This window comes from Neofelis nebulosa, chromosome 7 (assembly GCF_028018385.1).
Source record: "Neofelis nebulosa isolate mNeoNeb1 chromosome 7, mNeoNeb1.pri, whole genome shotgun sequence".
Taxonomy (NCBI): domain Eukaryota; kingdom Metazoa; phylum Chordata; class Mammalia; order Carnivora; family Felidae; genus Neofelis; species Neofelis nebulosa.
The window spans coordinates 146,701,505-146,725,082 of NC_080788.1; the positions used below are offsets into that span (position 1 = coordinate 146,701,505).

At 48.3% G+C, this 23,578-nt stretch overlaps 1 protein-coding gene across 7 annotated transcripts in view; it reads left to right on the top strand.

Annotated features, from left to right (window-relative positions):
* Positions 1–23,578, top strand: part of TDRD9 (tudor domain containing 9) — a 113,279-nt gene that overhangs the window by 41,250 nt on the left and 48,451 nt on the right. For 5 of the 7 annotated variants that reach the window (XM_058740435.1, XM_058740430.1, XM_058740432.1 and 2 more), the window contains 12 exons: positions 6,381–6,445; positions 9,071–9,125; positions 9,277–9,361; positions 10,740–10,797; positions 13,251–13,355; positions 18,421–18,518; positions 19,137–19,268; positions 20,353–20,518; positions 20,602–20,665; positions 21,530–21,593; positions 21,881–21,925; positions 23,241–23,294. In XM_058740435.1, coding sequence (XP_058596418.1) covers positions 6,381–6,445; positions 9,071–9,125; positions 9,277–9,361; positions 10,740–10,797; positions 13,251–13,355; positions 18,421–18,518; positions 19,137–19,268; positions 20,353–20,518; positions 20,602–20,665; positions 21,530–21,593; positions 21,881–21,925; positions 23,241–23,294 — 991 coding nt within the window. The remainder of the gene's footprint in view (positions 1–6,380; positions 6,446–9,070; positions 9,126–9,276; positions 9,362–10,739; positions 10,798–13,250; positions 13,356–18,420; positions 18,519–19,136; positions 19,269–20,352; positions 20,519–20,601; positions 20,666–21,529; positions 21,594–21,880; positions 21,926–23,240; positions 23,295–23,578) is intronic. The other 2 variants (XM_058740433.1, XM_058740434.1) reach the window with 2 other exon arrangements.

The following is a 23,578-nucleotide window of genomic DNA, read 5'->3' on the forward strand; positions in this document are numbered from 1 at the left end:
CCTGCCTGTTCCTCCCTCCCCTATAACCATGGCAACCACGGATCCTTTTACTGTCTCCCTGGTGTTGCCTTTTCCAGAATGTCTTGTGGTTGGGATCATACATACGCAGCTCTCTCAGATTGGCTCCTTCACTTAGCGGCAAGCATTTAAGTTTCCTCATGTCTTTTCCTGGCCCGTAGCTCATTTCTTCGTAGCGCTGAACAGCATTCCCCTGTCTGGACGGCCCGCGGTGTGTTTACGCGTTCACCTGCTGAAGGACGTCTCGGTGGCTTCCGAGTTCGGGCCGTTATGAAGGAAGCTGCTGTAAACACGTATGTGCAGGTGTTGGCGTGGACGTAAGTTTTCGGCTCCTCGGGGTGAGCGCGAAGGAGCAGGATCGCTGGATCGGTTTTGTAGGAGACCACCCAAGTGCCTTCCAGGGTGGCTGTGCCATTTCACGTTCCCGGCAGCGATGGATGGGGGGCCCCGTGCCTCCGCGTCCCCACCAGCATCTGGTTGTGTGAGAGTTCTGGGTTTGGCTGCTCCGTGTTTTGGCACGGAGCTCTTGTCAGATGTGAACTGTGCCTTCGGCATTATATCGTGCCCTGTTCGGTCTTGCTTAATGCTCTGGGGCCTGAATTCTGTTTTGTCATGTTTCAAGATCGCAGCCCTGCTTTCTTTCTGTCTTGGCCTCTAAAATCTTTGCCCTTCCTTTACTGTCACTCTTTTCTGAAGGGCTTATGTTTAAGTATGTCTTTTGCAGGTAGCAGAGTTGGGGGTGGTTTATGAGTCGTTTGAAAAACTTTGGCTTTACTGAGTTCAGCCATCCGTGCTTATTGATACGACCATGTGTTTAGTCTCACGTGTGTTATACATACTCTGTGGCCTTTTCTTTCGTTTCAAAATTTTTTCTTGGTGGTTAGGAAGGTTTATAATGTCATCATTGTAGCTACTGTATCTTTAGAGAAGGCCCACAGACTTCTTTTCCATTGTGAAGGCTTCTGACCCTTGTTCCCTGGGGAAAATGCTCATTGACTTCCACCTGTTTGTTAGCTTTGTGGCAAATGGAGCATCCTGTTCGCCTCTCTCTGTTCCCCTTCCTTCTCCCCTCATTAAAAAAAAAAATTTTAATGTTTATTTTCCAGAGAGAGAAACAGAGTGTGAGTGGGGGGGGGGGTGGTGCAGAGAGAGGGGAAGACAGAATCCGAAGGAGGCTCCAGGCTCTGAACTGTCAGCACAGAGCCCAATGTGGGGCTTGGACTCACAAACTGTGAGATCATGAACTGAGCCGAAGTCGGTCGCCCAACCTGCTGAGCCACCCAGACGCCCCTCCCCCTCGTTTTTAAAATGGCTTTATCGAGATAGTATTTACATAACATATGATGCACCCCTTTAAGCTGTACAGTTGAGTAGTTTCTGGAATATTCACACATATGCGGCACCATTACCACAGCCCATTTTAGAATATCTTCATCACCTTAGAAAGAAACCCTGACCCTTTCACTCTCTTCCTCATTCTTCCCCTTCACCCCTGGTCCTAAGCAACCACTAATCAACTTTTTGTCCCTATAGGTTTCCCTGTTCTTGACTTTCATGTAAGTGGAATCCTGTAGGATGTGATCTTTGGTGACTGACCTCTTTCACTTACTGTGGGTTTTCACGGCTCGTCCATGTTGTAGTGTGTATTGGGACTTTCTTCCTTTTTATGACTGAAGTCAGTCCTCTGTTGTAGGATACACCACATTTCATTTATCCACTTGTGTATGGATGGTGACTTAGGTTCTCTTTCTCCTTTCGGCTTTTGTGCAGAATGCTGTTGTGAAAGTTCATGTACAGGTACTTGTGTGGATGTGTATTTTCATTTTTCTTGGGTATATACCTAGGAGGGGAATTGTCGGCTCATATGGTAACTCTGTGTTTAACCAGTTGAGGACCTGCCGGACTGGTTTCCAGAGCACCTGGATCATTTTACATTCCCACCAGCAGCTCGTGAGGGTCCCCGTTTCTCCACGTCTTTTCCAGTACTGGTTGATGTCTGACCTCTGATTCCAGCCATCCTGGTGTGTGTGATGTAGTATCACGTTGTGGTTTTGACTTCCACGTTGCTGATGACTGATGATGTTGAACATCTTTTTTAGGAGCTTATTGGCCATTTGTATATCCTCTTTAAAGGCGCGCGTGTGTATATTTAGAGGCATACGTCCTTTGCCCGATTTTAATTGGATTATTTGTTTTTGTTTTTGTTTTTTTACTGATCATAAGGATTCTTTGTATATTCTAGATACAAGCCCTTTACCAGATACATGGTTGGCAAATATTTTCTTGCATCCTGACGGCTGTCTTTTTACTTTCTTGCTGGTGGTTTTGAAGCACAAAAGTTTTTAATTTTGGTAAAGTCTAATTTGTCTAGTTTTTCTTTTGTTGCTCATGCTTTTGGTGTCATAGCTAAGGATCCATTGCCAGGTTCAGGCTCATCAAGATTTACCCCTTGTTTTCTTCTAAGGGCGTTACAGTTTTGGCGTTTCATTTAGGTCTTAGGTCTTTGAATTCAGTTTTGTGTACATGTGAGGTGAGAGTCTAGCTTCATTCTTGGGCTTGTGTGCTAACCACTCGTCCCAGCACTGTTGGTTCAAAGACTCTCCTGTGCCCGTTGTGTGTTGGCACCTTCTTGAAAATGAGTGGGCCATAGACGTGTGGATGGGTTTATTTCCGGACTCTAAATTCTATTCCGTTGGCCTCTGTGTCTGTCCTTGGGCTAGTACCACACCACCTTGGTTACCACTGTTTTGAAGTAATTCTGAAATTAGAAGTAGGAGTCTTTCTAACTTCATTCTTACTCAGGATTGTTTTGGCTATTCCAAGTCCCTCGTACTCCTAGGTGAACTTTAGAATCAGCCCGTCCATTTCTACAGGGAAGCCAGGACTCTGAAAAGGATTGGGTTGAGTCTGGAGATCTGGGGAGTGTTACCATCTTAACTATGACCGTACTCAGTCTTCCAGTACGAGATCTTTCCCTATTTCTTTAGATTCTTAAAAATCATTTTCAGCAATGCTTAGTAATTTTCAAAGTATAAGTTTTGCACTTATCTTGTCAAACACATTTCTGTGTTTTACTCCTTTTGATGTTATTGTGAATGAAATTATTTTCTTAATTTCATTTTTTGATCATTGCAGATGTATCAAAATAACAGTTGATTTTTGTGTATTGATCTTTTATCCTGCAACTTTGCTGAGGTCATTTATTAGTTCTGGTAGGATTTTTAAAAACTTTTTTTAATGTTTATTTTTGAGAGACAGAGAGAGAGAGAGAGAGAGAGAGAGAGAGAGAACAAGTAGGGGAGGGGCAGAGAGAGAAGGAGACACAGAATCTGAAGCAGGCTCCAGGCTCTGAGCTGTCAGCACAGAGCTTGATGCGGGACTTGAACTAACAAGCTGAGAGATCATGACCTGAGCCGAAGTCGGACACGTAACTGACTGAGCCACCCAGGTGGCCCATTTTTGGTAGGGTTTCTTAGGATTTTCTGTACCCAAGGTCATGTCGTTTATGAACAGAGATAGTTTTATTTCTTCTTTTCCAATCTGGATGCCCTAGCGCCTTCACCACAGCGCCGACCGGAAGTGGAGGAGCAGGTATCCTTGTCTTGTGATCTCAGGGGAAGCCTCCCCGTCTTTGACCGTGAAGTATCATGTGTGCTGTGGGCTCCTTGCGGGTGGATGACCTTCATCAGGTTGAGGGAGTAAACTCCTGTTGCTGGTTTGTTGAGTGTTTAGATTTTATTTTATTATTTTCTTAAAACTTTTTGTGAAAGAGTGTTAGATTTTGTTTAAATGGTTTGTCTGGGTCTGTTGAGGTGATGATGTGAAATTTGTTTTTCTTCTGCTAATATAATGTATTAAATTAATTGATTTTTAGGTATTTTTTAAAGATATTTTTATTTTTTTAATATGAAATTTATTGTGATTGCTTTGCATACAACACCCAGTGCTCCTCCCAACAGGTGCCCTCCTCCATGCCCATCACCCACCCTCCCCTCCCTCCCACCCCCCATGCTCCCATCAACCCTCAGTTTATTCTCAGTTTTTAAGAGTCTCTTATGGTTTGGCTCCCTCTGTCTCTAACTTTTTTTTTTTTTCCCTTCCCCTCCCCCATGGTCTTCTGTTAAGTTTCTCAGGACCCACTGATTTTTAGGTATTACAGCGACTTTGCATCCCTGGGATAAATCCCACTTGGTCATGGTGCACAGTCCTTTCCGTATGTTGCTGGATTTGGCTTGCTTGTATTTTGTTGAGGACTCTTGGCATCCATAGGTACAAGAGGTCTTGTCTGTAGTTTTCTTGTGATTTTTTGTCTGGTACTGGCCTCATTAAATAAGTTGGGAAATGTTTTGTTTTTCGCAAGTTTGTGAAGAATTGGTATCGATTCTTTGAATGTTTGGTAGAATTCTGCTGTGAAGCCATTGGGTCTGGGCTTTTCTTTACGAGTAATTTTAAACTTCTCAGTTCAGTCTATTGCTTTATTATAAGCATATTCAGATTAAAAGAAAATTTTTTTAATCTCTGTTTTTGAGAGAGCTCTGGGAGACAGAGTGAGAGTTGGGGAGGGGCAGAGAGAGAGGGAGACACAGAATCCAAAGCAGGCTCCAGGCTCTGAGCCATCAGCACTGACGCGGGGCTCGAACCCATGAACCGTGAGATCATGACCTGAGCCGCAATCCAGCGCTTAACTGACTGAGCCACCCAGGTGCCCTCACATTTTTTTTTTCCCCTTGGGTGAGTTTTAATAGTTTGTGTCTATTTAGGAATGTGTCCATCTCCTGTCAAGTATCTACTTTGTTGGTGTACAGTTTTCCATCGTATTCCTCCGTAATCCTCTGTATTGCTGTAAAGTAATGCCCTTTCTTTCATTTTTAAAAAAATGTTTACTTTGGGGCGCCTGGGTGGCGCAGTCGGTTAAGCGTCCGACTTCAGCCAGGTCACGATCTCGCGGTCCGTGAGTTCGAGCCCCGCGTCGGGCTCTGGGCTGATGGCTCGGAGCCTGGAGCCTGTTTCCCATTCTGTGTCTCCCTCTCTCTCTGCGCCTCCCCCGTTCATGCTCTGTCTCTCTCTGTCCCAAAAATAAAAAAAAAAAAAAAAAAAAAAAAATGTTTACTTATTTTGAGAGAGAGAGCGCATGTGTGAACTGGGGAGGAGTAGAAAGAGAGGGAGACAGAATCCTAAGCAGGCTCCACACGGTCCGCACAGAGCCCGATGCAGGGCTTGAACCCATGACCGTGGGATCACAACCGAGCGAAAGTCCAGAGTTGGACGCTCAACCAACTGAGTCACCCAGGCGCCCCTTTCATTTCTCATTCTAGTATTTTGAATCTTCTCTCTTTTTTTCTTGGTCAAAAGCTAAAGATTTGTCCATTTCTTTTTTTTTTTTATAAATTTTTTTTTTAAATGTTTATTTATTTTTGAGAGAGAAAGAGAGATAGCATGTGAGCAGGGGAGGGGCAGAGAGAGAGAGAGGGAGGCACAGAATCGGAAGCAGGCCCCAGGCTCTGAGCTGTCAGCACAGAGCCTGATGTGGGGCTCGAACTCACGAACTGCAAGATCATGACCTGAGCCGAAGTCAGACACTTAACTGACTGAGTCACCCGGGGGGCCCCAAGATTTGTCCATTTCATTGATCTTTTCAAAGACCTGGGTTTGAGTTTGTTGATTTTTGTTGTTGTTGTTTTACTTTATCTTACTAGTTTTCACTCTAGTCGTTATTAATTCTTGGAAGAGCTGATCAACGGCACTCTGGGCTGTGCTGGGACCAGTACCTGCAGAGGAGAAGGGGTGTGGAGATTAGCTAATGACTGCAACACAGCGTCTCTGGGCCCCCATCTGTTCCTGACGGTGTCTTACTGCTAAACTGAAGACACCTGATTTGCTTGCCTGTCTCTGGTCTCTCCCTCCTGCTAGAATGTGAGCTCCACAAAGAGCAGGGACCTTGTTTGTCTGTTTCGTTACTGCCCCGTCTGCCTGCACGAGGAGAGCTCACAGTGTGCAGAGAACCAAAGTTCTGATTTCACACCGATGAAATATTTTGACAGGAGTGGGAAGGCAAGCTGATGGTTTGAGTTTAAGTTTTACTTGTAGTTATTTTAAAAGTTTTGTATTTTGAGATTCTCGATTACAATAACTAAAGTTCAAGGGAAAGTTTGGCAGATGAGTTTTATGGGAATCAAGACTCTTGGGCACCCCCAGTGACTGTGGGACCATGTCCCAGGACCTCTGTGTTTTCTTACATACAAGAAAACATGCTGGATGATCTGTATGAGACTTTTGCGATCAGAAGCCTGGGCTGTCGGGGTTCTAGACCAGCGGTGGCTACTTTTGCCAGATTAACGTTTGTGCACTCACATTTGTAACAGGAGCAAGAGCTCGTCGGGTGCCCCGTTTGTGGCGGAGCGGAGCAGCGTGTTGGTGTTCTTGCCAGGTGAGTGTCATGCTTGTGGCCTGGAATTATAATGCCCTTGATGGAGGCTGTGTTTGTGTCTAGCCCATTTTGTGAAAAATGGTACTTGGCTCTGTGTGTTTAGTCTTTTTAGACCCCGAGAACATGAGCACATGTGATTTTCAGTTTGATCTCTTATCGTAACCTTTGCATTGCTAAACTGATGATGAAGAGTTTAATTTTTTTTAAGTTTTTTTTAATTGTGCTTCTACTTTTGTAGGCGTTCTTCCTTTTTTTTAAAAAAAAATTTTTACACTTTATTTTTGAGAGAGAGAGAGACAGAGAGAGAGACAGAGCATAAGCAGGGGAGGGACAGAGAGACAGGGAGACACAGAATCCGAAGCAGGCTCCAGGCTCTGAGCTGTCAGCACAGAACGCATGAACTGTGAGACCATGACCTGAGCTGAAGTCAGACACTTAACTGACTGAGCCACCCAGGCGCCCTGATCCTTTTTTTTTAAAGTTAATTTATTTACTTTGAGAGGGAGAGAGCATGAGCAGGGGAGGGACAGAGGGAGAGGGAGAGAGAGAATCTCAAGCAGGCTCTGCCCCATCAGCATAGACTTGTTGATTTTGACACTTAACCGACTAGCCACCCAGGTGTCCCAAGAGTTTAATTTTTATTTTATTTAATTAACTTATTTTTAAGAGTTTAATTTTTTTTTTTTTTAATTTTTTTTTTTCAACTTTTTTTTTAATTTACTTTTGGGACAGAGAGAGACAGAGCATGAACGGGGGAGGGGCAGAGAGAGAGGGAGACACAGAATCGGAAACAGGCTCCAGGCTCCGAGCCATCAGCCCAGAGCCTGACGCGGGGCTCGAACTCACGGACCGCGAGATCGTGACCTGGCTGAAGTCGGACGCTTAACCGACTGCGCCACCCAGGCGCCCCAAGAGTTTAATTTTTTAAAGCCAGTTTTATCTGCTTCCAAATTTTCAATAAAGTAATCGGCTTTCTTAAATTTGCCATTTCGCATGTATCATTGTAAATGTGAGGTAATGGCCATCATCGTACACGCAAAGCTTAATGACGATGTTGTTGCTGTGACACCATGAGAGTCATCAGAAAAGTCCTTGTGTCCCTATCTCAATATTTGGGAAATCGGCCTTGTGAATTACCTGAGAAAGATTAATTTGTGGTAAATTGTACTTTTTCAAAATGACGTTTTTGATTTTTTAAATACAGTGGTATAGTTTGGTGACACATTATGACGATAATTCACGTATTTTTGGTTGTTAAAAGGTAATGATAGCACGTGAGTCTTTGTACTAGTAGTTTTGGAGAACAAAAACCCTGAATCAAAGTAGCTTACTTAATTTTGGGATGCACCATTTGAGTTTGCAGCTTCAGTTATGTTTTGCTTATGTTGCTATGGATTAATTTTGTACCCAGGAAACAACCATCGCTGACAGTGGGGTGGGGTTGCAGTTACCCCAATAAACATTTATCAAAGACTGCTGTGCTTGTGGTAGCGTATGAAGGAGAAGTATGGCCAAAGCAGAGCCACGGTGTACTAGCTCAGGAATACCTAAAAAGGAGATAAATGCCTTCTAACTGTTAAACATTGTCTGCAGCAAATATTTATGAATGGTATTTTACAGTTTACTTTGTCTTGTTTCTGTTACGTGTTTATGTGAACGCAGGTTGGATAGATGTTTATTTCGTGAATTGATCTTTTGGGAGCCGTTCTGTATTCGTTCTCTAGGACTGCTGTAACAGTGCTACGAAGCGTAAGGCTCAAAACAATGGGAGTTTATTCTCTCACTGCTCTGGAGGCCCGGAGTTCGAAATCAAGGTGTCAGCAGGGCCTTGCTCCTTCTGGGGCTCCCGGTAGAACCCTCCCTTGCCTCTGCCGGCTTCCAGCAGCCACCGGCCATCCATCCTTGGTGTTCCTTGGCTTGTGGCTGTGTCCCTCCTATCTCTGCCTCCCTTGTTAACGTGGCGCTCTCTCTGTGTGTCCCTCTCCCTTCGTCTTATGGGGACACCAGCCCTATTGGAGTAAGGTCCCGTCCACTCCAGTCTGACCTCACCTTAGCTCGTTACGTCCGCAGTAATGCTGTTTGCAGACAGGACCATGTTCTCAGGTACTGCGGTTAGGACTTAGCACCTCTTCGGAGGACACAGTTCAGCACATTACAGGGTTGATAGTTCAGGTTGGGACAAGAGCACATGAAAGTTTGATGTATCCATAGACATTTTTTAAACCTAATGAAAAAAATTTAGCCTATCTGTGTGACCAGGACTTTTTGAGTACTATTTTTTATTTTTTGGTTGTAAAATGTTACCTGTTGACCATAGAAAGTTTGGAAAAATCAGTGGGAAATAAAAAAGAAATGTAATTATTCGGATGGCCACACTTGCGGGCGGTCACTGTTGTGGGAAGGGAAACACCAGAAGAATGTTTTTTTTTCTAATTTTTGAGTTATCGGTGGTCAGTGTCATTGTACATTTTTATTTGTAATTGAGATGTAATTGGGCAAACAGGATAACAAAGTCAAAATGAATTGGTAGGGCCTTTTTTTGAAAAGGACGTCATCTCATTTAAAGGTTTTTTTTTAAGCAGCAAATACATCTTTTTTCCTCTCTCCACTGTTTTTTGTCTCCAGGTCTGGGTGAAATAAACTACATGCATGAACTTCTCACAAACATGGTTCACAAAAGGTATGTTTCAAATGATGTGGCTCTGTCTTTACTGTTCCGTTATTGTTTCTGCCCTAAAGGAGTCCGATCAGCTCAGTGAACAGTTGCTCGCTTTTGTGTGTCCTCACTTCTGTTCTTTATGGACATGTTATTTCGTTAATCTGTTCCCTAGGTTACAGGTTTATCCACTCCATTCAAGTGTGACTTTAGAAGAACAGAATAACGTGTTTCTAAGTCCAGTTCCTGGGTACAGAAAGGTAGGAAACTGGGAGGGGACTTGCAAGCACTTCAGGCACATTTTCCGCCGAGACTGGGCCGTCGCGGAGCGCGGACACCTCCGCTAGCTGGCCTGACGCGCGCCGCAGCTGGCGGTGACTCACCCGGACACGTACTTGCCCGAGGAGCCGCGTGTGTCGCTTCTTTCTCGTCTTTCGTTTTGTCTTTCGGTCGCTGGTATTCTTTACCTCCTCCGCTTCAGGGTGTTGTTGCTGGTGGATTCTGATGCTTCTCACCTCTTGGCGTTTCTCAGACTGTGGGGCGGTTGTGGTGTCTGCAGCACTGCCCCGCGGCCTTGGGTGGAACCCGCATTCTTCGTCCCGGTGAAGGGGGACGGCTTTCACCTCAGGTTGTGCGTGAGCCGTGGCAGCGTCTTAGCACAACCCTTGCAGAGCTGCTGACGGTGGTCCGGAACCTCAGATGCACAACCCAGCCCCCTCGCTTCCTGGCAAATGTGTGGAACCTCCAGGGGTGGCCGGCCCCTGCACGGTGCAGGCTCAGCCCTTCCTTTGGGTGTTAGCTTGGTCGTGCCTTTTGCCCCGTGCTAATCCCAGGACCCCGGAAGCACTGTGTCCGAGGTCTGGGACGGCTGTCTTTGTCTGGCTTCTTGCCTGTTGCTTTTAAGCACCTGCCATGTTGCCGGGCTTTGTGGGCATCCAGTGATTATGCCAGGAAGAGTGGTAGCAGTTAAGGTCATGCATGTGGACCTGAACAGATAGATGGCCTGGGTCCCTGTCACCTGTAGTGTGTCTTAGCAAACGGCTTTTGTGAGACTGAACTTCTGTTGGAACGTAGAGCTGTTAGGGAGGTGAATTATAGCCATGTACATCTGGACTTGAGTTACGGTCGTGTCACAGTGCCTGGCGCAGAGCACGTGTCCAGTGCCTGGGCGCTGTGACTTAGGCACTGCGGGTCCGTAGGTACTGGTGATTGAACCCGTGCTTTGCGCCAGGAGCGGTTGGAAGCACTTTACATCTGTTAACTCCTGTGATCTTCACGGTGAGCCTGTGGGTGGGCATCATTATTCTTGTCTGCGTGGCATCTCTGAGGACAGGGAGGTAAGTAGGTGGCTCAGGGGCCCACCCCCGTGTGGGGCAGAGCCTTGAGGTATACAGGTTTGGCTGCTGAGGCCCCCCTGCCCCCACGTTGATCCCCCCAGCCTCCTCCCAGACCCTTGATCAGTTGTGTTTTATAGAAAATAGGAAAACCATTAATTTAAAATTTTGAGTCCATTGTCTACGTTAACAATCTTTTAAATAATTTTTGAGCTTGAGTTTTTTTTTCTTTTTTAATTTTGCCCAGTGTTTCCAGTATATAGCAGGAATGTCAGATGCTTTTTTTTTTTTTTATGTTCGATAGATTATTCTGTCCACCAACATTGCAGAAAGCTCCATCACAGTTCCAGACGTCAAGTACGGTAAGATCCTTCTCTGTTTTCTCCCCGACATAAAGCACGGTACTTAGAGGCCCGCTTGCCCCTTGAGGGGTTGCTCTTCCTCCTCTTCCCCAACTCTTGGCTGTTGCAAGAGAGAATTTAGAAAAGCAGGTTCGTACAGCTTCTCTGCACTCGTAGTTCACCAGTTCCTCCCCTCCCGGGGGCGCTTTGCGGGCCTTGGTGGACAGTGGGGCCTGGGGCTGCCCCAGGTGGAGTCCTGTGGCTGGAGGGGGGTGAGGCAGGAGCGTCGGGGAAAGGGGGAAGCGTAGCAGGACGCTGTGTCGGCTCGGCAGGGAGCCCTTCCTGACTTAGCGTTCTGCGTGCATGTCCTTGATTGCTTTGTTCACGGGTTTTCTAAATTCGTTAATTCGTAGTTTGAAGCTCCCCATGTGCCAGGCACTGCTCTGGGTGCCGGGAGCGCGGTGGCGAATGGGCAGAAGGCCTGTCTCAGGGCGATTGCATTCTGGCAGAGACAGGCAGACGGCAGGCAGAGACACGTGTCATTTCAGGTGGAGTGGAGTGCTCCCTGTAGGGAGAGTACATCAGAGGGCTACGGTCCTTGGGAAGATGAGCTTTCAGGGTGACGAGGGAACGCCTGGCCGAGGACGCAGTATCTGGACAAGACCTGAACTGAGTGAGGAGTGAGCTGTGGGAGGAGGCGGTTCAGGGTTGAGGAGCAGCAGGGACGGCGCGGCTGGACAGATACACACGCACACGTGGAACGTGGCAGTGTCTGGTCTCCACGCCGGGGACCGTTCTAGGTGCTGGGGAGATAGTCACCAGGAGAAAGTCCGCGTTCTCATGACACCTTCAGGGGTGGGTGATAGGCGATGAATAAGACCGGAGCTCGTGGCAGGTGAAGTGACGGGGCGTGCAGGAGGCGGACGTGGAGGAGGGAGTCATGGGAAGGACAGCGGACGCTGTTGGCAGAACGGCCGGGGCGGGGTGGGCGCGTGGGGAAGAGCGTAGGAGGAGCTGAGGGTCAGAGTCTGCGGAGCGAGTGCAGGAAACGGGGAGGCCGGGAGCTGGCTCAGGTGAGCGGGGAGGACGTGGTTGGAGGGCGAGGTCGAGGAGGTAACGGGGTACCAGGTCACGCAGAGCCTTCCGGGGCGTGTGAAGGCTTAGGGTTTTGCTGGCAAGACAGGATTTGGAGAGCAGGGACGACATCGTCTGGAGGCTCATTCAGGGACAGACCGCAGTGAGGCAGGGGGCTTGGCGGGCTGAGTGAGGAAGGAGGGGGTGACTAGTGCGGGCAAGAATCGGCAGCAGGTTACAGGGGGATGGTGGCCGTAGGGCCCTATCTGGTAGGTGTGCCGGGGGATCTGGTGTGGGACTGTGGCAGCCGGAGCGGCACGGTGAGGCACCTGCTGCCCGTCCGCGGACACTTGGCTGTGCAGGCCCCGAGACCGGCGGGCGGTGGTGGCACGTGGGGAAGGCGCTTCTGGTGTTTGAAGGGGGGCAGTGATGAATTGCAGAGGCACAGCCAGCAAAGGCCTAGAAACCGAGTCAGGGCTTTGAGGAAGACGGGGTGGATAACATGTCATGGTGAGGAGGTGGGTGGAGGGATAGCTAACGGGTCACAAGATGGACAGATGGTGGTGCCGTCGGCAGGGATTAAGGATTGCTGGGTAGGCCTGGAGGCAGGTTTGGAGAGAGGCACTTGCTGTCACTGTGTCAGGTGGGGCTGCTAGAAGGTGGGGGACAGGATGATCGGAGGAGAGGGTTCATGGAACCAGGAGCCTGAATGCCACCCACATGGTTTCCTGGGCCTGGAAGTCACCAGAATTCGGGTGGGAGAAGTAGAGGAGGGTGTGAGGACCGGGGAGCCATAACGGAGGGGCGGTGGTGGCGAACTGAACGAGGCAGAGGTTTTGCAGGAGGGCAGTGGCAGTGAGGGTGTGGGAGGGCTGGAGAGGGGCAAAGAGAAGATGGCACCCTGCCGGCCAGCGTGCCCGCTTACCACAGTCAGCACAGGGACGATCGGTCCAGAGGAGAGCTGGAGGGGCTTCCGGCAGCCAGCTTTCACAGACGAGGACACTGCAGCACGGAGAGACTAGGCAGCGTGCCCCACCCCCCCCGCCCCCCCAGGATGTGAGTCCCCGCAGCCCGGCATTGTGGCTGCTTCTGTGCTGCCCATGTTGTGCCCTCTGACCCTCTTTTGCGTGCAGTCCAGATGGGCTTTTCTTGAGGCTTGTCGGGTATACAGGGCTTATGCTCTTTGTGCCCAAAGGCTCTTGTCCATAGAAGAAAGAATGTGGCCACAGCCTCTATCTGTCCTGGGTGGTAAGGAGTAGCCAGTGCTCTTCCAGAGTCTTCTGTAATGTGCACTGATCTGAAGGCTGCATGTTTCTTGCTGTTTTATCCCTGTGCATTGTGATTATTACACAGTTATTTCTTGTTGGCATGGTGTTTACATTCCTTTTTTTAAATGACAGTTATAGATTTTTGTTTGACTAGAACTCTGGTTTGTGATGAAGATACGAATTACCAGAGTCTGCGATTGAGTTGGGCCTCTAAAACCAGTTGTAATCAGAGAAAAGGTAAGGCACTTGTGTTCCAGCACAATAATGAATTGGTGGCAAATTCAGATGTTTTAAAACATTGTGGTTTTTGTTTTTTTACTCTTAGGCAGATACTTTCTTTACTGAAACCAGTTTTAAGTTTTAAGCAACAATGTCTCATATCGTCAGACTATGCATTTAAATTTGTGATTCTCCTCTCATCCATAGAATTAGGTGACAGTCCTTATATATAACGGACAGGCATCTGATTATTTCAACAGTATAGTCTTTTGCAGTGAATTTTATTTTTTTTAACTTATCTTTATTTTTTTTATGTTTATTTATTTTTGAGAGACAGAGAGACAGAGTGTGAGCAGGGGAGGGGCAGAGAGAGAAGGAGACACAGAATCCGAAGCAGGCTCCAGGCTCTGAGCTGTCAGCACAGAGTCTGACTCGGGGCTCTAACCCATGAACCATGAGATCGTGATGTGAGCCAAAACCAAGAGTCAGACGCTTAACCGAGCCACCCAGGCACCCCTGCGGTGAATTTTAGAAAGCGTTTGGGGAATAGTTATGGAAACCAGATACGTTTTTGATAATTTTTAAAAAATATTTTCTTTACTTTTGAGAGAGAGCACAGATGGGGGAGGGGCAGAGAGAGGGGGACAGAGGATCTGAAGCGGGCTCCCCACCGACAGCAGAGAGCCTGATGCGGGGCTCGAGCTCACGAACCGCGAGATCATGACCTGAGCTGAAGTCAGATGCTCAACCGACTGAGCCACTCAGGTGCCCCCAAAGTTTTGATAATTTTTAATTAACTTTTGATAATTCTTCCTCTGTCTTCTGTCCAAGTTCTGATCCTTCTAGGGTTGCTTTTCCTAAGCAGGTTCCACAGAAGGTTCATTCAGCTTTGCTTTGGCACACGTACTGCTGGGGAGTTGAGGGTGTGGAGGCGTTTGTCAGGGTCTGGAGGGCTTTGATCACAGTGGAGGTGTGGTTGTGATGCACGGAGGTAGGTTGCTACTGTCACCTGCGGGGACTGGCCCCCGGGGACAGAGTTCTTGGTATGGACTCATAAGTCACACACATGAGTGTGACTTATGTTTTATTAGAGAACTTTTAGGGAGGATGGGCAAAGGGCCATTCCAAAAATACCTGTTGGGCAGTAAAGCTACCTCATCAAAAATAGAGTCGAGGCAACATTTATTGAGTGCTTACTATGTGCCGGGCACGATTCTGAGTACTTAACGTGAACTCATTTAATCCTCCTGCCACCCCGTGACCTAGTCCGCTGTTGACGTCCTCACTTTTTACTGGTGCAGCGGAGAGGCAGAGAAGGGGTGACGGCCTCAGGCTGTCCTGGACAGTGGGGACGCTGCTCCGGCTGCCGTCCACATCCTTAGCCCGGGGCTCTGCTGCCTCCCCCGAGACGGCTGCCCAGAGAGGGCGTGAGAGCGAGTGGGTAGGTCACTCAGGGCCGGAGCCAGCTTCTCATCGCTTTGGGAAAACCGTATGTTGAGTCACGTGTTGTTACAAAATTGAGCGAAAGAAAGGATAATAAACTGTAATCATCTTACTGTGTCTTAGCCTCCCAACCCAGAATTACCCCCCCAAACAAGTCCCATGCTTGGAAAAAAAATGACTAGAAATAAACACACAAAAACCTTTGGGTCTTGAGATCATAGGAGTCTTAGCCTTTGTTTTTCTGTATGTTCAAGATTTCTGTAATAAACATTCTTTCTTTGAGAAGTTGGAAAATCGTCCCTGGAGTCTCTCAGACACAGGCCAGCATCTCCCAGCTTGTTGGCAACGACACCTCACAGAACCGTAGTGCAGCGTCCGGATCAGGCGGTCGGTGTCGGTACAACACGTAGACCACGGACCGTCACTGCTCAGTTTTACACGCGCCCCGGTGCGTGTCCTCTCTGCCGTCTGACGTCACGTGCAGACCCGTGTAAGCACCGCCATCAGAACGCAGAACAGGACAGCTGCCCGGAAGGAGCTGCCTGGCACTGGCCTCTCTGCCAGCCGCCGTTCTTCCCCGTTTTGTCCTTCGTTTCCAGGATGTCGTCCGGGTGGAAGTGCGCAGCTGGGGACTTTCGGGATGGGCTCGTTTCACTCACCACCACATCCTTAAGATCTACCCAAATTGTTGCGTGTATCCACAGCTCTTATTTATTCATTAAATGCTTATTTGGTTTTGAGAGAGAGAGAGCACGAGCAGGGGAGGGGCAGAGAGAGGGAGACAAAGAATGAAGCAGGCTCTAGGCTCTGAGCTGTCAGCACGGAGCCTGGCCCAGGGCTCGAACTCAAGAGCCGCTAGATCGTGACCAGAGCCAAAGTTGGTCGCTCAAGCAACTAAGCCCCCCAGGTGCCTTTATCTATTTATTTTGAGAGGGTGAGAGAGAGAGCACGTGCACGCACATGTACAGGGGAGGGGCAGAGAGAGGGAGAGAGAATCCCAAGCAGACGCCTCACTGTCAGCCCAGAGCCTGACTTGGGGCTCGGACCCCCAAGCTCTGAGATCATGGCGGGAGCCAAAACCAAATCGGACCAAACTGGCCACCCGACTGAGCCGCCCAGGCACCCCGGTAGTTCTTACTGCTGGATTCCGTCGTACCATTCGCCTCTTGAAGGACGTTTGAGCGTCTCTGGTTCCTGGCAGTTACCGATAAAGCCACTAAGAATATTGACGTACGGGTTTGGTGTGCACGTGAGTTTTCGTTTCTCTGGGATGCGAGCCCAGGAGTGCAATTACTGGGCGATACGGCAAGCATATGGTTAGTTTTATAAGAAGCTGTGTCAGTCGATTGCCACGGTGGCTGCGTGGTGGCTCCACTCCTGCCAGCAGCGTGTATGGTTCATTTTCTCCCCACCGGTGCCAGCATTTGGTGTTAACGGCTGTTTTCGTCGTAGCCGTTCTGAAGGCGTGTGGTAATCTCTCCTTGTGATTTTAACGTACGTGTCCCCGACGGCTGATGAGGTGAGCGCCTCTTCCTGTGCTTCTCTGCCATCTGCGTGCCCGCAGTGAGGTGTCCGTTTTTGTCTCGGGCCCAGTTTAGAGTTGGACCGTGTGCGTGGTGACTGGTGAGTCGAGTTCTCCCTGCCACCTCGATGCTAGTCCTTTGGGAGACGCTGGATGTGTGGTTTGCACACCCTCCCCCACTCCGTCCTGTATGTTGTCTCTTCGTCCTCTTCCGAGGGTCTTTTGGAGAGAAAACTTTTAACTTGGCTGAGGTCTTCCTTTTGGGTGGTGTTGGGGGCCACGTGTCAATACTTCACCTCTGCCTGCGTCCCCGGGGGGGGGGTTTCTCCCGTGTTTTCTTCTCACGGTTTCGGAGATGCGTGTTCTGCGTTTATGGCTGTGACCCATTTGGATGAACTTCTGTGAGAGGTGTGAGGTTAGGGGCGAGGTCCATCTCTTTGCCCGTGGGTGTCCCATCCCAGCACCGTTGAATTTCCCGCGGAGTGGCTTCTGCGCCTTTGTGCGGTGTCACGGGCGCTGTGCACCTCTCCCGGCCCTGCACCCTGCTGGGCCCCTCCCGCTGCCTTCTTTACTTTCGGAAGTGTCACGCTTCTCCCTCCCACGCAGGGTTTAGAATGAACTTGTCCCTGTCTACAAAAAACTCATTTGTGATTTTGATCGGAATCGCATTAAACCCATAGGACGGTTTGTGGAGAATCGACGTCTTTGTTATGCTGGGTCTTCCATCCCTGAACACGGTTTACGTCTCCACTTACTTCTTTAATCAGCTTGTATTGTCTTCAGCATGCAGATCCTAACTATTTTATTTTACTCGGGGTGATTGGAAATGGCGTTGCATTTTTAATTTCGGTTTTTATGTGTTCATTGCTGCCGTGTGTATAGATGTGTGAGTGACCTTTGTGTGTCGATCTTGTACTCTGTGGCTTTGCTGAGTTCACTAGCTGGTTCTAGGAGTTGGTTTCGCTTTTGTCTTTTGTCATTGCCTTGGAGTTTTGTACTTAGAGAGTCCTGTCATTGGCACGTTAAGGTGCAGGGTGGGGGGTGATGATGGCAGTGCTGGAAGTCCGGACTCTCCACTCAACTCCCTGCGGGTGAAGGGACCTCCCAGGGGAGACAGGTGGAGGTGGGGGGCAGGAGTCCAGACGCCCCTCCGTCTTTCCTGACGCCACAGGTGGGGAAGGAGACAACCTCCCTGGGCTGCCCCGTTTTTAAAAATGTTTGTTTATTGATTTTGAGAGAGAGGGAGCGAGAGCATGTGTGCATGCACACGTGAGCAGGGGAGGGGCAGAGAGACAGGGAGGGACAGAATCCCCAGCAGGCTCCTCTCTGTCAATGCAGAGCCTAACGCGGGGCTCAGTCTCACAAACCATGAGATGGTGACCTGAGCCGAAATCAAGAGTTGGACGCTTTACCGACTGAGCCACCCAGGCGCCCCAGGGCTGCTGCATTTTTTAAAGCTGGGTATTTATTAAGGACACCCTTTCTCCTCCCCGCCCCTCTTTCTCCTTGGGAAATTTTATTATGTTTAGGGATAAAGGAGTTTGTCCTCCACAAGCAATACAGTCACGAGAGAAGAGTCCTCGTACGGTGGTCCGTGAGGGCCAGGCCTGGTTCCGAGCCCTCATTTCACGTGAAGCAGCTGTCATGACGGCAGCCTTTGCGGAGGCATCGGGACTGATGGCCGTGGTGAGAAGCCCAAGGCAGACGGCGACAGTGACAGCCTACACATGTCTCATTGCACAGCCACGTCACTGGGGGAGCCTCACCGGCTCCTGCCAGCTATGCTTTTTGTGTTTTTATTAGTGTGAGCTTTGCATTTGCGGGAAATGTCTTGTATTTAAAATGTTTTGATTTTTGTTGCATGTTGGGGCCAACGTGGTTTTCTTTAGAAATAACGCATCGCATTGTATGCTGTCGATCACAGAGGAAACGTCAGTGCTTAATCTGCCTACATGAGAGGTCTTTGAACACCAGCTTATTCTGCAGTCTTTACCGACCTGGTCTGGTAGAAAATAACAAGGGCTTTTCTTAATATTTAATGGTTATTCTTATATACGTATTTATGCTAACACGAAGGTGATTAATGCCAAACGGTGTTTGGATGTTTCTCCTTCGCAGGCCGTGCGGGAAGAGTGTCTAAAGGACGCTGCTATAGACTGATCCACAGGGATTTCTGGGACAGCTCCATCCCAGACCACGTTGTCCCCGAGATGTTGGTAATGCTCTTTGGTCATTTCCAAAGTTTGCTTTTTATAGATAGAGTTTTATTGAATGGTCTAGGTAATACAGTGTTAGGTGTTATAATTTTGATTCCAGGAAAATCACTGTCTGACCAAACTAGTCTTTAATCACAGCGCTGGCTTGCCATTTATTGAGCGCCCCGCGCTCGGCCAGGACTCCGCATGCTTGTTAAATTTGTAGTGAGAGGAGTGGCTCCTTGTGCCTGCGGGCTCCAGCCCCTTTGTGGCCCTTAAGCGTGGGGTCAGCACCGGCTTCCTCTTTGTCCTCTCTTCTCTTCTTCCTTGTCTTTCCCTTTCTCTTCCTTCTTTCTCCCCCCTCCCCCCTCCTCCCCCTCACCAATCTGTTTCTTTCCCCCTCCTTCCCCATCTGTCTCTCCCCCACTCCTCTCCTGCCCTGTCTCTCTCCCTTGCCTGCACATCTTTTTTTTTCTGTCTCTTCTCTTTCTCCTTTCTCACCCTTTGTCTCTCTCCATCTTCTGTTTTTCTTTCTTTTTCTCTTCTCCTCTCTCCTGCATCTGTCTCTGAAGTACTAGTCGTGTGTAGGTAGGTTAATTTATTTAATTCTTCTGTTTCTAAATGTTTTGCTCTTTTCAGCGTTGTCCGTTAGGAAGCACGATATTGAAAGTGAAATTGCTGGATATGGGTGAACCGAGAGCTTTGCTGGCAACGGCCCTTTCTCCACCTGGTCTGGGTGACATTGAACGAACCATCCTTCTGCTAAAGGAGGTAGGCCTGCGTGATGTTCGTCAGTGCTGGGAAAGCTCAGATTTTGTTGGGTAAATTTTGGAAGTTTTGTGACGTGGATATCTTTAAAGTATTTTGATTGTCATGAACGATCAGCATTTGCTTTAAAAAGCACCTGTAATGCCTCGCCGTCGACACCCGGCTCCATACCTGTTGTTCGCCCCGGTTTTGTGGGTGATCTCGCCGAGGCTCTTGCCTTTGCTGGGTTCCCCTCCCCGGGCCCCTCCCAGCCCCCATGCCGTCTGCCGGCCTTTGCTGCCGTGAGGGGAGGAGACGCAGCGTGTGGTGATGCTGAGGGGTTTCTGCAGACGTGAAAGTAATGAATGCCAGTGCCAAGTGGGGTGTGAGTATTTCTTCCTCACAGGCTGTGCGGGACGAGCGTCTAAAGGGCGCTGTCGTGGGCTGACACGCAGGGTTTCGGGGTGGCTCCGCCTGACCGTGCCTGCCTGCTGGTGTCCACCAGCTCCGTGGCCGAATCTGCACGAAGTCCTATCTGCACGAAGTTCTAGCGGGCTCCTTCCCTTGCCGGGAACTGCTCTGCCCCCTTGGATTCTTGGGCTCCTGGCCCCCAACCCGCCGTGCTCTTGCTGCCCGTGGCCCGGGCCTTGGCCTGTGCGCCGCTTCTTGGGGCTGCGGATGGTCTTCTGGCCCTTGAGGTTGGGGGTGCTCTGGTGTTTCGCCTCTGCCTTGAAACACTTTGATGCCTTTGTTTTCTCCCACAGACAGCTGAATATGTCATGTCGCGTGTGACGTGGTAGTCGGGTCTGCGGTTTAATGTCGTGCGCGCTGTGCCTGTTCAATCATAAGTGGACTTTGGCGGGAGTACCTCGAGCGTTACGTCCCAGTGCCGCTCTTTTTAAAAAATAAGAAAGGGTGTTCTAAATTCCAGAAAGCAAATTTAAAAGACTTTTTTTTGGTAGCATCAATTTTTCATAAGTCAACTTAGATGTCTTTCAGAGTCTTACCAAGATGTGGTCTTCATTTCCTGTTGAAACTGCCTGCCTCTTGGGAGAAAAGAACCTGAAGAAGTCTGTGCTTGCTAACAGCACTGATTTATCTCATCAAGGTTGGAGCACTTGCAGTGAGCGGGCAGAGAGAGGATGAGAACCCCCACGACGGCGAACTGACCTTCTTAGGAAGAGTGTTGGCCCAGCTGCCTGTTAATCAGCAGCTCGGTAAACTCCTAGTCCTTGGACACGTATTTGGGTGTCTCGATGAGTGTCTCATTATAGGTAAGTGTGGGCGCAGGGAGGTCGCGGGAGGGCCACGCACTGCCCCTCTACCAGCCTCACCTCGTCTTTGGTTTCCTCTTCAGCCGCAGCGCTTTCCTTGAAGAGCTTTTTTGCACTGCCTTTTAGGCAGCATCTTGATGGATACAGGTATTTAGCGTTCGTGTGTATGTGTGTGCATATATATATGTGTATATATATATATATATGTAGTTTTCTTAAGTATTTATTTTGAGAGAGAGAGAGAGAGAGAGAAGAGAAGAGAGAAAATCCCAAGCAGACTCTGCAATGTCCATGTAGAGCCTGACGGGCTCAATCCCACATACGGTGAGATTATGACCTGAGCTGAAGTCAAGAGTTGGATGCTTAGCAGACTGATCCACCCAGATGCCCCTGGCATTCCTATTTTTATTTTATTTTATTTTATTTTATTTTATTTTATTTTATTTTATTTTATTTTATTTTATTTTATTTATATTTATTTATTTATTTATTTATTTATTTTTAACGTTTATTTATTTATTTATTATTTTTTTTTTTTAATGTTTTTTATTTATTTATTTTTGGGACAGAGAGAGACAGAGCATGAACGGGGGAGGGGCAGAGAGAGAGAGGGAGACACAGAATCGGAAACAGGCTCCAGGCTCCGAGCCATCAGCCCAGAGCCTGACGCGGGGCTCGAACTCACGGACCGCGAGATCGTGACCTGGCTGAAGTCGGACGCTTAACCGACTGCGCCACCCAGGCGCCCCTTTAACGTTTATTTTTGAGACAGAGAGAGACAAAGCATGAACGGGGGAGGGTCAGAGAGAGGGAGACACAGACTCTGAAACAGGCTCCAGGCTCCGAGCTGTCAGCACAGAGCCCGACGCGGGGCTCGAACTCACGGACCGCGAGATCGTGACCTGAGCCGAAGTCGGCCGCTTAACCGACTGAGCCACCCAGGCGCCCCGGCATTCCTATTTTTAAAAGCCACTTTTTAAGGGCATCGGTGACATTGTTTGTTCTCTGCAGGAACAAAGTGAATTTCTCCGGCAACAGCAAGAGCGACTGCATTGCACTGGTTGAGGCATTTAGAGTAAGTGTTCTCCGATCGGGTGAGGGGGGGCTGCCGCCGCAGGGCTTTAGTGTGCGTTCGGACCACAGCCCTTTCTCTGCCTGAAGCACTGTGAGGCTTGTTGGCATCCAACGTTGAACAAACTGTGTTGGAAGAAGTAGATGTGGTCGGGGGGGGGGGGGGCACGTGTTATGAAGTTGTTGGGAAAAAATTTGTAAGTTTTCTCTGGTTAAAATGTGTTGGAATTAGACTCTAAAAATTTTTAATTAGTTAATAAGGTGTTTTGAAACTGGGTCATTTGTTTTTAGACTTGGCAGGCTTGCAGACAGAGAGGAGAGCTTCGGCACCCAAAGGTTGGTCAGCTGTTTCTTCTGTTCATAGTTGGGTGTAAGGATCCAGGGAGACTCCCCTGGGCTTCTCTCACTTGGCCTGATCGCCGCAGGTGACACAGGAGAGCACCAGACCTGAGCTGAGGTCGCTGCGGCCTGTCCTCAGGGGGCGGCAGGCTGGAACAGGGAGTAGGCGGTCCTTTGGTGAAGGGCTTCGGAGCCTGTCTTCGGGGTAGTGGTCACTTGTGGAGGTGGCTCCCGGGGCCCACGGCGGAGCTGGCCTTCCACTTCCCGAGTCCTGGGGATCCTTCTGTTGGGTCTGGAGCCGCGTCAGCTTCGAGTGCTTCGTGCCCACAGGGATGTGCCTGGAGGCGCCGTTCCCAGCGAAGAACCGTGCAGATGGCAAGATTTCATTCTTCCTCGTTGCTGAGTAGTATTCCATTGTATATATAAACCACATCTCTGTCCGTTCATCAGTGGATGGACATTTGGGCCCTTTCCATACTTTGGCTGTTGTTGATAGGGCTGCTGTAAACATGGGGGTGCATGTGCCCCTATGAATCCTGCCATTTGCAACAACATGGATGGAGCTAGAGGGTATTATGCTAAGTGATGTAAGTCAGTTAGGGAAAAGCATACCAGATGACTTCACTCATATGTGGAACTTGAGAAACTTAACAGAAGACCATGGGGGAGGGAAGGGAAAAAATAGTTTGAAAACAGGGAGACAAACCATAAAGAGACTCTTAAATACAGAAAACACACTGAGGGTTGATGGGGGGGGGTGGGATGGTGGGGAAAATGGGAGATGGGCATTGAGGAGGGCACTTGTTGGGATGAGCACTGGGTGTTCTATGTAAGCGATGAACCACGGGAATCTACTCCCTAAGCCAGGAGCACACTGTATACACTGTATGTTAGCCAACTTGACAATAAATGATATGTAAAAACAAAACAAAGCAAAAACACAACTAAGAACCCCGAAACCTTCCTTTTGCTGTTGTTTCCTGAGTTTTAGTTTAGATAATAGGCTTTAAAGAACTCAATTCTTTTTTTTTTTTTTTTTTTTTTGGGTCAGGTTTTGTTCTCCTTCTAAACTGATTAGGTTAAAAAGACTGGATAGATTTGTGTGTTTAAATTTGCCTTGCCTACAGGTGTCCCTACAACAGCTGCACAAGTTACCCGTTAAAGCTGCCTTTTAAAGAGTCAGCTATGCTATTTGTCTTGTTGGTGTACGTATTCTTTTTGATTTATGTTTTTGTATGAGATCTATGTGTTACGGTAGCCAAATGAACTCTAATTTGTCAATTGATACTGAGTGTTATGCCTTTATTTAAAGGATGAACTTGACTGGGGACGGTTAAATTACATTCAAATCAAGAGAATTAGAGAGGTAAGTTGTAAATTCTTTGAGTGTAAAGATTTATCACATGTGTATTAAGTACCCACAGTACACAGGGTGGTAAGCGAGAGCTCCAGCTTTAGCGGAATTTGCATACGTGCTATTTATTTATGATACGATTTTTACATAACTCATAAATATTTATGTCTGTGTATAACTGTAACACCTACATAATTTGTATGTATGGTGTATGTGTATTTAATTACATATATTCAATATAGTATTCTTATAATTTCTAAAATAACAGCCTCATTTTCTCATTCTGAATATCGTGT